At 40.9% G+C, this 18,342-nt stretch overlaps 1 protein-coding gene across 1 annotated transcript in view; it reads left to right on the forward strand.

Annotated features, from left to right (window-relative positions):
* LOC126475038 (juvenile hormone esterase-like) overlaps positions 1 to 18,342 on the forward strand; it is a 133,301-nt gene that overhangs the window by 41,067 nt on the left and 73,892 nt on the right. Inside the window, exon 5 of the mRNA XM_050102584.1 lies at positions 1,396 to 1,581. Coding sequence (XP_049958541.1) covers positions 1,396 to 1,581 — 186 coding nt within the window. The remainder of the gene's footprint in view (positions 1 to 1,395; positions 1,582 to 18,342) is intronic.

Raw genomic sequence — 18,342 nt, forward strand, 5'->3', positions numbered from 1 at the left:
CTACGCTTTTTGTGAAGACCACAAGGAATAAATAGGGAACTGTGTCATTGTTAGTAAAATATACATTTTGTTCCACAAAATTTTGGGTGAACTGCTGAATGTTTTGTAACTTTTTGCCACAATATTTCGGCGCAGACTCTTCTGGCAATCTTCAGGTGATACTGGCGAAAACGCACTGAGCTCTGGTATTTAAGGCCCCGCCGGCACAAACGTGGTGGATTCGCTTGGCGTTGCGCGTGCGCTACTTGAATGCGTTCGAATCTGCTGCGCCGCGCGCCCTCCGTGATGAAGACGCAACCATATGAGTTCGATTGTCTTCTCGTGTTCCTATCACAGAATCAGTTTTGACGGGTTTTCACTTTTTACAAATGTATCTCTTGTGGATTCACTACATCTCATTTTCAATAGGTTTGGAGCTGACATTACAGTGCTGTTTGAGCGCACCCTCTCCTCTACATATTTTTTATTTAGCAACGAGTTTTATGAGCAATAAGACGGTGGAAGATATTGTGGCAAGAAGATACAAACATCTGGCAGTTCGCCCTAAATTTTGTGGAACAATATGTACGCCGGGAAAGTTTTAAATCTCACAGCAAAATATACATTGCTCAGAAATTAACATAAGGCATTTTCTACTGGAATTGTTACAAAATATTTCATGTCAAGAAATTAAAGTCGCATCTGATGGTAGTCATCTGTAATGTAATGTTTTACACTGACTTGGGTTACTTTCCTCCGCTAGTCACTTTTGTAAGAACTACATTTGCAGTAGTTCAGTTTCCGATATGAACTACAAGTTACTGTAAAAAATTATGATTTGAGACATTTATGGAATAGTGTAAATGCTTAAAAGTTGCGTGTTTGCACTTTGGACTTCGCGCTACATGGCTGTACTCCTTCCTCTCACAGATACAACAGGTTATTCACCGATTCGTGCTCCAGGGAGGGATGTACAAACCAGTGTTATAAGCCGTGCTTCGTGTGGTAAAAAGTAGTGTGTTTGGCAGCTAAATATTTCACAAAGCATTTTTTTCCGTGTGTTCCTGTGTGAAAGATTTCACTGTAGGTTTCGACATGTCATACTGGACTATTCCCTTGCGAGTTGACGTCGAACGACTAGGTCACCTTCGAAGTCACTGAACTGTTCTGAATGACCCATTCGCCTACTGCTGCATCTCTACTGGAAACACAATACTCTCAGCCTCCCTTTATAGTGACAGACCAGCTCCCGTTAGATACAATGCTCAACTCCTCGTCACATCCTTATGTACAGATGCTTTTGACCAGATAGGGTACTCAAAAACCCTTAGAGTTACAGTGATACTTGTGTCGATGTGAGAGTGGCTGTTTACCGCTGTGCCAGGGAACGGCACTGGAGGACTGGTGTGCCCGCAGGCTTCCTGAGCACGCGGGACGCTGCGGCCCCCGGCAACGCGGCGCTGAAGGACCAGCAGCTGGCGCTTCGCTGGGTGCGGCGCAACATCGCCCGCTTCGGCGGCGACCCGCAGCGGGTGACGCTGGCCGGCCAGAGCTCGGGCGGCGGCTCCGTCTCGCTGCACCTCGTCGCGCCCCACTCTGCAGGTAGTGCACAGCTCCCCTGTCAACTCCGCCGCGCTCTTCGTCTCAGTCTGACTGTCTAAAAAACATTCGTGTGATTCCGCAAAACTGCCCGGTGGCTGTAACTGAATTGCAGCTACTCACCGAACTCCAGCAGCATGGGCTGTAATTATCGTACGGCAGCGAATATTGGTAGGCATTCTACTGCACAACCGATTTATGCTGGGAAAAAAAATTACTTACAGATTTGGTCAACAGGTGCAAATCTGGTGCTGCGAACACAAAAAACGCGCATAGAAATATTTCTGTATGTAATGGATTAGGAACGGGACTTAGGCAAAAAACTTCAAAGAAGTGAGTCACGTATAATGTTGATTTTATTATCAACCGCCATTTATTCGATTGGTTCAATATAGTACGTGGAGACGTTGACGAGATGCTGCACAGTGCCACATCTGCACCTACTGCACGTACCTGTAATGTTTGAATACTCCATTAGTAGTGTAGCGCTTGACACAGTCACGTCGATTGAATATTTGGGCGTAACATTGCAGAGCGATATGAAGCGGGACAAGCATGTAATGGCAGTTGTGGGGAAGGCGGATAGTCATCTTCGGTTCATTGGTAGAATTTTGGGAAGATGTGGTTCATCTGTAAAGGAGACCGCTTATAAAACACTAATACGACCTATTCTTGAGTACTACTCGAGCGTTTGGGATCCCTATCAGGTCGGATTGAGGGAGGACATAGAAGCAATTCAGAGGCGGGCTGCTAGATCTGTTACTGGTAGGTTTGATCATCACGCGAGTGTTACGGAAATGCTTCAGGAACTCGGGTGGGAGTCTCTAGACGAAAGGAGGCGTTCTTTTCGTGAATCGCTACTGAGGAAATTTAGAGAACCAGCATTTGAGGCTGACTGCAGTACAATTTTACTGCCGCCAACTTACATTTCCCGGAAAGACCACCAAGATAAGATAAGAGTGATTAGGGCTAGTACAGAGACATATAGGCAGTCATTTTTCCCTCGTTCTGTTTGAGAGTGGAACAGGGAGAGAAGATGCTAGTTGTCATACGAAGTACCCTTCGCCACGCACCGTATGGTGGATTGCGGAATATGTGTGTAGACGTAGATGTAGATGTACTGGCCAAAGTTACAACAAATTTTTCAGCGTAAATTAGTTCCGTATTAATGTAAATCTAACACGTTTCGCTGCCATACAATAATTACAGTCCACACTGGACCTACGTGAAGCAGGTGCGCTTTAATTATAGCCACCTGGAGTGCAAGGATATAGTAACTACGGATACATTTTAAATTTCAAGTATATACTAAGAGTTTACTTTCACACCAGTTGCTAGTTGCCAGTTAATATGGTTGTATGGTTCCCAACCGTTCCCATATTTAATATTTTCCCGCTAATCTGTCCAAATCACAATAATGTTAAGCATGTATGTTGCTGATAAAAGTGTCTAAGTACGAATTTGTATTAGAACTCATTTGTCGGGATCAAGATAATTATCTCATGACACTACTTATTTATCGTTAGACAACGCAGTAAGTTTGAATTTACCTTATTTAAACTATAGCTCAAGTCACTTGCCAATGTAATTTAAATATTCTAATGCAATGTATGTATTACAGAAAATTCTTTGGGGTTTGAAAAGTTACAACAACAATGAAAGATGCTTCTTTGAAAATATACCGTACTAACAGCAGCTCGTAACCAACGGCATAGACAACAGAAGTCAACTGTCAACGATTAGCACTTGACATTCATTTATATGTACTTATATATGGTTCCTTTCAAAATTAAATATGTACTTAGCACTGTGCGTCTTGTCGGAAAGCCATACAGCCACAGTTCTTTGTTCAACAAATAGATTAACATCTAAGTAATATTGAATGGCACAACTCGCAAGTGGGTTAAACAGCTATGTCTTTCATCCAATAGCACGACAAAAGGTGTTCCCATGGTTACCATGCTTCAGTAACTGTTCGTCCAAGGCGAAATACGAGGGTTATTCCAAAAGTAAGGTCCGGTTATAAAAAAAAAATCAAAACTAAAATGTTTTTTCAAAACAATTGTTTTATTTACATTCCTTACATCTTTATCTATTTTTCTACATAACTTCCATACTTATTTAAACATTTGTCACATCGTTCAACAAGCTTTTGAATGCCCATGTTATAGAAATCGGCCGCCTGTGACGATAACCAGTCCTTAACTGCTTCTTTCACTTCATCATCTGTGTCGAAGCGCTTGCCACCGAGAAACTCCTTTAAGTAACGGAACAGGTGGAAATCACTTGGCGCCAGGTCCGGACTGTAAGGAGGATGGTCCATCTGTTCCCATCCAAATTTCTTGATCAGAGCTTGCGTTTCATTTGCTGTGTGGGGTCTGGCATTGTCATGCAACAACAAGATTCCAGACGACAAAAGACCACGTCGCTTATTCTGGATTGCACGTCGAAGTTTAGTCAGGGTAGCGCAGTAGGCGGCTTTACTAATCGTTCCTCTCTCCATAAAGTCGACTAACAATACTCCACGTCTATCCCAGAACACAGTCGCCATAACCTTACGTGTTGAGATTGTCTGCTTTGCCTTGACCTTGACTGGCGATGACGTGTGACGCCATTGCATTGACTGACGTTTAGACTCTGGAGTGATGTGAGAAACCCATGTCTCATCCCCTGTGACAACATTGTCTAAAAGACTGTCACCTTCCTTATGATATCGCTCCAAAAAATCAAGAGCAAAAGCCATTCTTTTCATTCGTTGGGGCTCAGTAAGCAGCCTGGGAACCCAACGGGCACACAATTTGTGAAACTTCAAATGTTTAGACACAATTCTGTACAAAGTTGTTCTACTCACATTCGGAAAATGCATGTCTACGTCTGTAATAGTGAATCGGCGATCTTCACGAATTTTTTTGTCAACCGCATTGACCAAATCGTCTGAAATCACTGATGGTCGGCCACACCGTGGTTCATCGTGCACATTATCCCGTCCTTCATTAAAAGCTCGCACCCACTTGCGCACTTTACTGTCGCTCATTATGTTAGGACCGTACACTTCAGTAATCTGCCGATGGATTTCCGCCGCTGAATTGTTTCTTGCAGACAAAAACCATATCACTGCCCTTACTTCACAATCAGCGGGCTGATCAATTGTCTTAAACATTGTAAAGTGACACTGTGAACTACACTCAGCAACAGTAACAAAGCGAATGGCGGCGTTTGACGCGCAAGGCTTGCCAGGAGTCGGCGCGCATGCGTGTTTTGTCATTGGCGCCAAATTTCAATAGTTACGGCGAATCGGACCTTACTTTTGGAATAACCCTCGTACGTACGTTGCAATATTTAGATACAGTTTTCATTAATCTTTTTACAACTGTTAAGAATGACAAGAAACTGTTGACTAAACGCCGGCCGGAGAGACCGAGCGGTTGTAGGCGCTACAGTCTGGAACCGCGTGACAGCTGCGGTCGCAGATTCGAATCTTACCTCGGGCATGGATGTGTGTGATGTCTTTAGGTTAGTTAGGTTTAAGTGGTTCTAAGTTATAGGGAACTGATAACCTCATCAGTAAAGTCCCATGGTGCTAAGAGTCATTTGAACCGTTTCTGTTGACTAAACCAAAATAGAAAGGTAAACATGCTTTCTTTCAGAGACTGACCAAATCATGAAATCATACATGTGCTGCCTGATCATTATGACCACTTACCTAACAGCCGTTATGTCTACTTTTGCACGGGTAACAGCGGCGGGGCGTCGTGGTAGGGAAGCAACGAGGTCTTGGGAGGCCGCTGGGGCAGTTGGCAACATACGCTAAAGTCACCCAGTTCCTTAATTCCCGTAAATTCCGGGGAGAAGGCGATGGTCTCCGATGCCACGTCAATCACATCCCAGATGTCTTCTATAGGGTTGAGGTCTGGCCAGTTGGGGCTCCAGCAAATCAATTGGAACTCGCCACTATGTTCCTCGAACCACTCCGTCACACTCCTTGCCTTGTAACATGGCGCATAATCTTGTTGAAAAATACTGCTGCCTTTCGGATAGAAGACCATCATGAATCATTATACGTGGTCAGCAATCAATGTACGATACTCCTTGACCGTCATGGTGTCTTTCATGAGCTCCACCAGTAGAGCCCGTGATGATGCCGACATGAATGTTCCCCAGAGCTTAGTGGAGCCGCGGCCAGCTTCTCTCCGTCCCGCCGTACAAGTGTCAAGGAGCTGTTTTCCTGGAAGACAACGGATTCGCCCCTAACCCCTCCACCCCCGCCCCAAATTCTTCCCACCCAACGGCATTATGAGGAAGGTATCGGAGTTCATCACACATAAAACGCTCTTCCACTGCGCCAACGTCCACTGCCAATGGTGGCGTACCCACTTCAGTCAAAGTTGCCGATGTGGCGGTATTAACAGGTACATCCACGGATGGTCAGCAGCGGAGGCCCATCGATAGCAGCGCTCCCTGCACTGTGTTCAGACTCATTTGCACTCTGCCCAGCATTTAAGTCTGAGTTTAGTTCTGCCACAGTTCGCCGCCTGTATCGTTTTGCCAGTCTGCCCAGCCTACGACGTCTGACATCTGTCATGGGAGGTAGCCGCTCAACACCTCGGCGCCTGGACGTGGTTTCACGTTGGTTTCGCCACTTTTTGAAGACACCACGGAATTCTCCGAACAGCTCACAAGTCGTCCTGTTTCCGAAAAACTCGTGTTGAGCCTCCGGACCCTTACACTCTGCCCTCGGTCAAACTAAGATAGACCGCGCACCTCCCCCTTTCTCCACAGGGACAGTACGCTCACTGATACTAGATGCTACGTCGTTCCGTGTGTGTGAGTAGCAATCGTTCCTCGCCAGGTGACGCTTCCACGGCCTGGACGGGTTGATATCGACAGAAGGTCGGTGGTCATAATGTTCTGGCTGATCAGTGAATATGTTAACGTTAGATATTTAACATTTGAATCTTCTGAGTTCAATCTCCGTAGAATTTATATTAAGAATTACGAATGCAGTATTTTACACTAATATGATAAATTTACGCCGGCCGCGGTGGTCTAGCGGTTCTGGCGCTGCAGTCCGGAACCGCGGGACTGCTACGGTCGCAGGTTCGAATCCTGCCTCGGGCATGGGTGTGTGTGATAGGTTAGTTAGGTTTAAGTAGGGGACTTATGACCTAAGATGTTGAGTCCGATAGTTCTCAGAGCCATTTGAACCATTTTGATAAATTTACATTTTGTGGTTACTTTCCTTAATAAAATAACATTTAATCAGTGTAAAATTTGTGAAACGTCCCCTTTGAACATTTCTACACGACTGTGCTTATACTGACACACAATATTTTTAGCGCAACGCAATCTGACTATCAAAGATCCCTGCAAAAGAATGGCCCTGACTAACATTAAACTATACCTTTCACAAGTCACTTACCTCACAAAAATCTTCGCTGCTCAAGCTACTGCAATACAGCGAGCGCCACTACTGCCAGCTAAATAAAAGATTCAAACTACTGAAGGCACTAACTACTGATAGGGATAGTTAGCAAATGAAAGATATTAATAGAGAACAAACAATGTATTTACCTTAATATCATCACAAGTCATAATATATATATCAGTTCATGACAAATTACAAACCTCCGCCATCTCTCTCCCCACATCCACCACTGCTGGCGGCTCACCTCCAACTGCGCAACGCTACGCGCTGTTCACATCCAGCTGCCGCTGCCCAACACTACAATGGCGAGTATTACAACAATGCAAAGCAGCCACAGACTGCACACAGCACAGCCAGTGATTTTCATACAGAGGTGGCGTTACCAATAAGAAATCCTAAACAGCCTACTTACATAAGAACCTAAACAGCCTACTTACATAAAGAAAACATAAACAGCCTACTTACATAGCCCCCATGCTCCCCACAAAAAATTTTTACAAATGGTGTTGGGCACTGGCCAATACAGATTTGACAAAAATTTTTCACAATTACAGTAACAAAGATATAAAATGCACACACTTATTGATACAATGTTGGTCAAAAGCTAAAATTTTGTCACAGTCCATAAAGACAGTCCTGATCATTCATTACGGTAAAATATAGTGTTTTTCTCAAAGTCTGAGCAGTAGAAGAAAATGCACACGGAAGTAGTGGATTTCCATGCAGTCTTGAAGAAGTAGTGTTGTCCATCTAACGGAAAGACAGTGCTGACTCTCGACATGCAGACAAGTATTGGGTCACAACAGAGCAAACCCACTGCAGAGTCAGTCGAAGTTTTGATGAATATTGGTAGGTCATCACAGAGCAGACCCACTGTAGTCCTGGTAGAGATTACGATATTGGTGGGCCACCAGAGGCGCAGACCCACTGCAGTCCTTGTAGAAATAATGGTACTGATGGATCATCAAAGATGTAGACCCACTGTAGTCCTTGTAGAGATAATGGTATTGGTGGGCCACCAGAGGTGCAGACCCACTGTAGTCCTTGTAGAGATGACCAGCAGCCATCTGTTGCGATTGTGCAGGTGCACATTCACCATCGAAGAGTCTTGCGGAGAATATAGCAAGTCCATAAACCACCACTTGTGCACTCACAAAGTTTTTGGAATTGTCCTTAGAACCAGCAATGCTGTTATCCAGTCCCTTGCTGAATTATCAACACACGTGCAAACACTAACAGTCCCTACTTCTCACATATTGTCCATATACTATGACCAACAGAAACGTGTGCAGTGAAATGTAACTAACAAGTTAATAATATCATGAACTGGTGACAATTACAATTTTATAACATAATAATACAATAACAAAGATACAGAATACATTATTAAAAACATAACAATACAGATAACATCTGTAGTACAGGCTTTACAAAAGAATCGAACTAACATATACATCAGTGGAATTATGACATGAGTACATACATAAAAGATCACAATAACTTTTGAAACATCAACTTCACACATGAGCATTGAACAGAACAGAATTAATAATGTCTAACATCTTTACAAAGTAAATAACATATTATTAATGCCAATTATATTCGAGGATAACAGTATTCCTCATCATAGTGAATGTAGCTTAATATTAAAAGAAAAAAAATTCTATGAAACTACACAGAGACAGGAAGAAAACAAATACTCAAGGGTACACAAACACATAGTGGGATAACACCAATAGGAAAGGACAGGGTTCGTTTTCAGTGTAACATTTGGTACTGCAGTCCAACCCAAAACTTCATATATCTTTCCTCTTATTTCATCCTTTGTTTCCACCAAAAAAATCCTATCCAAGCATGCTTTCTGTATTCTATTCATATTTCTTTCAATATAATTATTTCTCAGTGTACAATACTCATTTTGGCCCAAATCTTTTTCATATTGTCCATAGTCAGTTTCTTATATAGTCTACCCCCTCTTAAGCTAACTTAAATCTACTGAGCTCAGATGCTAAACTAAGGGACGAGGCAATGCAGCAGCACATAAAACAATTAATATAAACAGCAATTACCAAAAAATTGGAAAATTGCAAAGCAAGCTACAGTAAATCTAAATTAACAGATAAAATGCAAAATTACAACTAATATGAGCCAATGTGCAGCAACATGAAAAATCAATGAGTAGTAAAATTGGCTTAGCAGAGTAACACAAATTAAAGTTCAGTAGCACTATGCCTGGCAAACAGCAGCAGCAAATATAAAAAAATATAAAACTTATATCTATACATGACAAAGCTCAAGCAGAAAAGATATTACAGTAAAAACAACAATGCAGATAAGGGAAATGTATATTCACATCTTAATATCTATGTAATTAAAGTGGTGCACCACAACAAGTGATTGTAAAAAGAAATATTACCATGTACTTGAAAAGAAAATTATGTGTTACTGTTACTAGTTCCTTCTTATTGTTCTTTCCTTTCCAAGTGCTCCTTTTTTAAAGAATGTGGATCATAAAATAATTATTTAATAGATCTGTTGACAGAAAGTGTTCACATTAGCAAATGCATCTAAGTTTATTTTATAAAACTAATGCTGTAACACAGCTGGAAAACAGATATCAAATGAAATAAGCAACTATGAAAAGCAAATCATAAAAATATCATTCAGTAGTCATGTGACATTTCATAAGTTAGTAGCTCTCAACTCTCGTAGAAAGACGCTTGTCATAATCAGGTGTGCAGATGTAAAAATATTTCCAAGGATAATGGCCTCCCCTTTTTTTTTGTTCTACCTGTGCCGCTGACAAGGGCTCGCAATAATGGCTTTTTCTCCAGGCGTCTGACACAGCTGGGTGCCCGCGACACATTACGTGCAGGTGGTCACTTAACTTTCGTACGGAAATATTTACGACAGCAGTTTCTGCTACCGTGGCAGTCTCATATAAAAATATTTCACAGGTCAAGAATTAGCGTTGCAAATCTGTAGAAACAAAATCCTATAAATATAACAGTGTCCAAAAAAATTTTCAGTGGCATTGTGATACATTCACACATGATTCACACATGTACACACATTTCATAATTCTAAAGTATGATTCTTGGTTTCCAACATCCTTTTCCATAAGTCAGAGTCCCTAATCACTATTCATTACTCCTTACCTTATTACACATATACGTATCCATCGACACTCGTCAATATTTCGTCATTATAAATATGAAGCATAATCAAATAACTCATATAGCCTCAGCCTATTAATCATAAACATACCTCAGCAGCATAAGACACATCGTCGTCGTAAAAATAACATCACAACACCTCAGTCAAATCTCAAAATCGTCGTAGCTTCCTCCAATAATTAAAAAACTTCTCTGCTCATGTCAAAAGTGTCAGCTGCCTCAAACGTACTTTAAAAATCATGATCTCATACCAAATACATCATTCAAAGCTCTCATAGTATCACAATGATTCCGAAAAAATATGAACAGTTTACAAAGTACAGACAAAATACAGTTTCATAAGTGTGAAGTTATCCAACTGTGTAATTACGTAAACATCTGTCACTGATATAGTAAAATAAATGTTCGTCTCTCTCAGTTAAATGATCAGATAGCTGTGTAATTTGTGTGTTAGAGAAATATGGTACCGATGTGTAAAGTTGTATAAGCAAATACCATATTAGCTAGGGTTCCTTGTGGTTGCCAAACACATGGTACACAAAGTAAGCATGTACCCCCCTGAGGATTAATGTAATTATACCCTCAGGTGTTACAGATTACAGCAATGGAATGAAATGTACCACGGAAAACTTTCTTTGTAATTCAAAAATCTTTAAAAATAAATGTTTTAAGTATAAAATTGATCACTCAAATACGTGTACTGTAGCGCTAAACTGTGCGTCTTGTAACATAATCTCTGTGGAAGTGTCGTAGTTATCGTCTTCCGAAAGCTAATTTCTGCAGAAGTCAATGTACTTACCTCATAATACACAAAAGTGAAATGCTTTGCGTATAAATGTCTTAGTTATTACGCTTATTGCCGTGATGAAGAAAGTACTGTACAGTAACGTAATGTTGTGCCACGAAAAAGGCTGTCTCATTGTTGCTATACCACAAAAGTTACTACTAAAACATGTTTTTCTTTCCAGAAGAATTCAGAAAACTGTGCAGATATAAAACAGATACACCGCAAAAGCAACATTGTAAATTGTCACTCATTATTAACGTCGTGATAAAAATCGTGTAGCTGTCACATAAACTAACCTCTGTGTCATCTGGTATCTCTCAGAAAGCACTTTAAATTCAGAATGTATTTTCAAATAAACCAAAATGTTGCATTAAAATCTCATTAGCAGTACTAGTAAATGTTCTAAGTATGTAAGACTTATAGTCGTTCCATAATCGTGCAACAAACAAGCAAGAATGTACACACACAATAACACTGTGATGTCTGTTCACTATAACAATGCATTCGTCATTTCTGTTTAAATAAGTTCTCTTGGTTCTTGACTGGATATTTCACTTCAAACATTGTTACATGTTAACAGATTCTAAATCTGACAAAGCATACTAGAAATGTGAAGTGAAAAGTTTGATGGCAAAGACAAAGTTAAAAAGCAGATTATCTTTCAATAAACGGTTTTACATGTGAAATGTGGTGTAAACCTTTACTCTTCCTAGTACTCAGAGTTTGAACTTGAATGCAATTGTCATGCGGTATACGTCGGTAAAGAATACTGGAATTTTTCTCAAGGTTAGCGTCTATGTTATTTTTCTCTGAGCCAGCCGGCGCACGCGGCTGCCTGCGGTGCAAGTCATTGTCTGTCTCTTTGTTGGCGCGCGTTGTTATTGGGATTAGGAGACCTAACTTCCACAAATTCGCCTTGCCGAGAGGGCCCAGCTCTGTTTAAAGCTCGCCAGTTCTGATGGAATTCAGGTCTGTCGTTATGTCGGTAGTTTACATAGTTTCTTGTTTGTCGGTCATGTGGTGGAGAATTTCTCCCTGAATCGTAACTCTGCGCCGAACTGTTGCGTCTGAAGTTATTCTGCCTCTCTTGATAATAATTGTTTTGGTTACCATATTGTCTATTTCTATGGTTATCTCTGTCATATTCATTTCTACGGAAATGCGATCTTTCTCTGTAACTATTACTACCCTGCCAACGGTTGTCATACGGGTGGTGTCTATTTTGGTCACGATTTGTGTTGTGAGAATAGCCTTGTCGTGTCAAGTTATTACTTCTTTCATCGCGGAATTGCGACGGATGTGACCTGTAATTGTTGTGTTCCTGCTTTCGCGTTCCGCGATTGTCAGTGTCAATTTCTAATTCTTGTAAAAGTCCCTGAAATGCTTCAATGTCGTCTTTGCAACGTCCTGCCAAAATAATATGTCGTAAATGTTCAGGCAGTTTGATTAAGCAAATGCGGATGAGTTCTGAGGGGCTGTATGGGTTTGTCAGGTACTGATTCTTGTGCAACATGTCTTCAAAATATTTCACAAGACTGGAAAATTCAGACTGTTCAAAGTGTTTCATCATCATGATGCTATGTTTTACACGGTCTTGTGTGGCTTGAGACCAATATGCTGAGAGGAAGGCATGGTAAAATTCTCCCTCACTGTGGCAATCGTGAATGACCGATCGCATTCTTACAGCTGGTTCATTCTCTAAGTAGCCACACATAAATTCTAATCTGTGTTCTAACGACCAGTTGGGAGGAAAACAATGAGAGAATTGATGGAGCCATGCTTGTGGATGAATGTCGTTGCCAGAATTCTTAAATGTTTTGAATTTACGTGTAGTAATGAACAGCTTATAGTCAAAATCATCATGTCGGCGAGTAGCATCTCGGTCATTGTTACGTCGCTTCGGCGGTTCCAACTCAAAATTCGGTGCACATTGCCGATTTCTTTCATAACTTCCGAAATGCCCTATGTTATTATTTTGTGGCTGTTCCGTATTTCTATGTCCCTCTTCCCTTATTGGGGCGCGAGTGTCCTCTGAAATACGTAATTCTTGTATTAACTGTGTCAGCTGATCTTGTACTTCCCGGATTTCTCTTTGGTGTTGCGTATTAATCTGATTCTGATTTTGTTTGAATTTCCTAATTTGTTCGCACTCTTCAGTGTCAGTGAAGGCTACAGGTCTTGTGTCATTCACATCATCATCTACCTTTGTAGATAAATTATTTAGCTGATCCGAAAGTTCAACTACTTTCTCTGATAATGAACTAATTTCCTCCATGTGTCTTTCTACTGTGTCCTTTAAGTTTTCCTGAGTTTTTGCAAGTTGCGTAACCGAATCGGTAGATGCAACTGAGTCAATTTTAGCTTGCAAGGTCTCATGATTTTCATGAACAATAATTTGCAGTTCTTTTATGGCTGCTTCGTGATTCTGTAATGCATTTTCATGCCGCGAAAAAATAGGTTGAAAATGCTCACAAATTTGTGTTTTTACGTCATTACAGACTTTTTGACATTTCGATTCAATTTTATGTAACTCAGTAGTTAAATCTTCACGTGTTTGTTCAAGTGTGGTGTCTAACTTTTGAAGATTTTGTTCCATTGTGTCTAACTTTTTAAGATTTTGTTCCACTGTGTCTAACTTTTTAAGATTTTGTCCCATTTGTTTCTGATTTTGTTCAAGTGTTGTGTCTAACTTTTGTAGCTTTTGTCCCATTTGTTGCATTAACTGTAATAACAATGCACTGGTGTCTGAAACATGTTCCTCAGTGCTTTTCGGCAGTGAATTTGCACCGGCAACATTTACATTTTGACATGCAGAAAATGTGTCTTGACTTATTTGAGAAAACGGTGATGACCCAAAACCTGACTCTACAGTATTTGCGATATTGTGTTCTGTCATTCCCGATTCCTGAGGCGAGCTGTTGCCGACCAATCGATCGATAACGCTTCCCTGTTCACTACCTGTTTCACTGTCTACACCATTGTTTGCCGCCCGCTCCATTTCCCTATGCGCAATTACCAAATTACTACTTTGAACATTAGTTAATTCATTACTCTGCGGCGCTAACACACTGCCTTCGTCTTCACTGTCATTTCTCAGTTTACTTTGGAGCCTAGTATTACGTTTTTCACACGCCATAGTTGTCACAATATTTCACACGATAGCACAGAAAAGCACAATTTGAAGAGCAAAATAAAATAACATAGCAATGGAAATAATGTCTACTTAATTGCCAGCGCAGCTGCGAAATACTTGGTGCAAATCTACATGCATGCCACAACTGTTTTACTGTACAACAATGAAAGGCTACAACTACAAAGGAGATTCTCTCTACAATTACGCGCTAGCAGTAAACAACATCTACACTAATTACACAAACTACAAGAAAAATCAGAAGATTCCAGTGAGGTATCCTCGGCTAAGGGTCGACATATGAAACGTCCCCTTTTGAACAATTTTACATGACTGTGCTTATACTGACACACAATATTTTTAGCGCAACGCAATCTGACTATCAAAGATCCCTGCAAAAGAATGGCCCTGACTAACATTAAACTATACCTTTCACAAGTCACTTACCTCACAAAAATCTTCGCTGCTCAAGCTACTGCAATACAGCGAGCGCCACTACTGCCAGCTAAATAAAAGATTCAAACTACTGAAGGCACTAACTACTGATAGGGATAGTTAGCAAATGAAAGATATTAATAGAGAACAAACAATGTATTTACCTTAATATCATCACAAGTCATAATATATATATCAGTTCATGACAAATTACAAACCTCCGCCATCTCTCTCCCCACATCCACCACTGCTGGCGGCTCACCTCCAACTGCGCAACGCTACGCGCTGTTCACATCCAGCAGCCGCTGCCCAACACTACAATGGCGAGTATTACAACAATGCAAAGCAGCCACAGACTCCACACAGCACAGCCAGTGATTTTCATACAGAGGTGGTGTTACCAATAAGAAATCCTAAACAGCCTACTTACATAAGAACCTAAACAGCCTACTTACATAAAGAAAACATAAACAGCCTACTTACATTTGTAATTTCGTTGATGTCCTCTACTGGGGTGATTTCAAAGTTGGCGACCCTATCTGGTTGATAGAATGTATGGGTGATTCAGGAATATAGAAATACGAGTCGCTTGGACATGAAATAACTAGTAAGTGTAGGGAAGCTGAGGCGAAGAGGCTGTGCGAAAAATGTGATGAAATCGAAGAGCAAATGATTGTTGGAAGGACTGACTCAGCATATAGAGCAGTCAAAACAACCTTCGGTGACATTAAAAGTGCAGTGAGAGTTCCACAGTTAAACGAAGAGGAGGGAGCGGACACGGGGAAAGAGTACATTGAAGGTCCCTATGAGGGGGAAGATTTGTCTGATGTGATAGAAGAAACAGAAGTCGATATAGCAGAGAGAAAGGTCCAGTATTGGAATCAGAATGTAAAAGAGCTTTGGAAGACTTAAGATAAATTAAGGCAGAAGCGATAGATTACATTCCATCAGAATTTCTAAAATCATTGGGGCAAGTGGCAACAAAACGACTATTCACGTTGTTTGTGCAGAATGTGTGAGTCTGACATTCGGAAAAACATCATCCACACTATCCCGAAAACTGCAAGAGCTGACAGATGCGAGTAGGAATTGTCGACATGGTAAAAGCGTGTAATATGTTGCAAGATGTTAGAAATTCTGAGAAATATAGGGGTAAGCTATAGGGAGAAACGGTTAATATACAATATTTACAAGAGCCAAGAGGGAATAATAGGAATGGACGACCAAGAAGGAAGTGCTCGAATTACAAAGGGTTTAAGTCAAAGATATAGTCTTTCGCCCCTACTGTTCAATACGTGCACCGAAGAAGCAATGATGAATAAAAATAAAGGTTCAAGAGTTCAATTAAAATTCAAGTTGAAAGGATATCAATGATAGTTTTCGGTGATAATATTGCTGTCCTGACTGAAAGTGAAGAAGAATTGCATGATATGCATAAAGGAATTAACTGTCTAATGAGGACGGAATATGGACTAAGAATAAATGGAAGGAAGACGAAAGTAATGGGAAGTAGCAGAAATCAAAACAAGCGAGAAACAACTTCGGGATTGGTGGTCACGAAGTAGGTGAGGTTAAGGAGTTCTGCTTCCTAGGCTGCAAAATTATGACGAACGGAGCATGGAGAACATCAAAATCCCGTCAGCGTTGGCAGAAAGGGCTTTGCTGGACCAGAGAAGTTGACTAGTGTCAAACAAGGGTTTTATTTTGAGGAAGATATTTCTGAGAATGTACATCTGGATCACAGCATTGTATGGTAGTGAAACATGGACTGTGGGAAAACCGGAACAGAAGAGAATCCAAGCATTTGAGATGTGGTGCTCGAGGCGAATGTTGAAAATTAAGTTGACCGATAAGGTAATGAATGAGGAAGTTCTGCGCAGATTCAGAGAGGAAAGGAATAAATGGAAAAGACAGACAGTAACAGGATGATTGAACATACAGGAGGCGGCGTGGATTGGCCTCCCTATTCGCCAGACATGAACCCCTGTGACTTCTTTCTGTGGGGACACTTGAAAGACCAGGTGTACCGCCAGAATCCAGAAACAATTGAATAGCTGAAGCAGTACATCTCATCTGCATGTGAAACCATTCCGCCAGACACGTTGTCAAAGGTTTCGGGTAATTTCATTCAGAGACTACGCCATATTATTGCTACGCATGGTGGATATGTGGAAAATATCGTACTATAGAGTTTCCCAGACCGCAGCGCCATCTGTTGTTGAAAATTGTAACTACTGTAATTTCGAAAGTTTGTCCGTCTGAAAATGTACTGTTGTCCCAAGCATATTGCAACAAACGGTGTATTTCTATCGCTGCTCGTTTAGTTTTTATTGCCGTTTCAAATATACCGTTCATTTTTGAAACACCCTGTAAGAATTATTAGTAAAGCTAATTAATATATCTTTTTAACACAAATACTGTATTCTTACAAGCACCAAAATTTTTCTGGAGGAAGAAGGACTTTGCCACCGTTTGGTAAGGGTAGTTAACAGGTGGAATGTTTACTTACCACTTGTAAGCGGTGGCACTGGAGGATTTGCGATTATCATGCTGATCAGCAGCTAGGGAATAAATTACGACGGAGCTGGCGAGGTTTGTTGAAAGCACTTCAGAGAGAGGTTCATGTTGAAACACTCTCGTTAAGTTATTTATTCGTATTTCAGAAGTGACACTCAAAGCACACGACTTCGACACGCTACTTAGAAACAATTACTATTACATCGATGATGTTTGCAGTAGTCCTAAACAGAAAATAGTCCACATCTAGACTTACACCTGTACATCTCAAGCCGCCCGTCGGTGTGCGGCAGGGGCTACTTCTGGCACCACTAACAGATTCTCCATTCCCTGTTTCATTCTCAAATATACTACACCTCTCCGTGACGCACAACACCTTACTTGCAGCACCTACAAATGGACTTCGTTGAGCAACTCCGTAACGCTCTTGGGCCAACTAAACGCCCCCGCGACGAACGCACCGATCTTCATTGGATCTTATCTAACATTTCCCAGACCAATGAGCAGTACTCAAGAATCATTTGAATAAGTGTTTTGTGAGCCACGTCTTTGAAGAATGGATTACATTTCGATAAGATGCTTCCTATGAATCTGAGTCTAGTATCCGCCTTTCCTACGGTTTGTTTTGTGTAGTCAATCCCCTTAAGGTTACCGTCGATGGGTACATCCAAATATTTTACGGTGGTAACTGTTTCCAGCAAATTGTCATCAGTAGTGTAATTGTACAGCACTGGATTTCTTCTCCTACCCGTGGGCAATATATTATACTTATTTACGTTCAGGGTCAACTTTCAGTCTCCGCACCATTCATTAATACTCTGCAGGTCATGCATAAAATGTTCCGACTTGTGCCGACGCTACACTATCAGTATTAGGGGCAGTCGGACTTATTTCGGTAATTAAGCTGTAGACAGCAAGTTAACACTCAACAGGCTTTATAACAAAAAAGAAAATGAATGAAATAACAACTGTATATCTAACTGACTATGTAAAATTAAATGACGCAAAGAAAATATCGATATATCTATAATAGATTACCAGAATAACTACGACTAATCGATTAACTGCAGTTATTCGCCAATATATAGTTGACTTTAGGTGTCACCTACGAGCGCAACTAGATAGCACGCTACTCCATATGGCTCTTCTATGCTTGCGACAAAATGCCGAAAATTTCCAGTAGGTTGAAAAATCAGCCAAGATTTATAAATGCCAAAAATTTCGTATTAAAACAGGACAGAGCACCACCCTTCTGTCAGCGGAAAGTAAGAGCATTTCTTAGCATAAAATGCAT

The sequence above is a fragment of the Schistocerca serialis genome, chromosome 4, assembly GCF_023864345.2.
Source record: "Schistocerca serialis cubense isolate TAMUIC-IGC-003099 chromosome 4, iqSchSeri2.2, whole genome shotgun sequence".
Lineage (NCBI taxonomy): Eukaryota > Metazoa > Arthropoda > Insecta > Orthoptera > Acrididae > Schistocerca > Schistocerca serialis.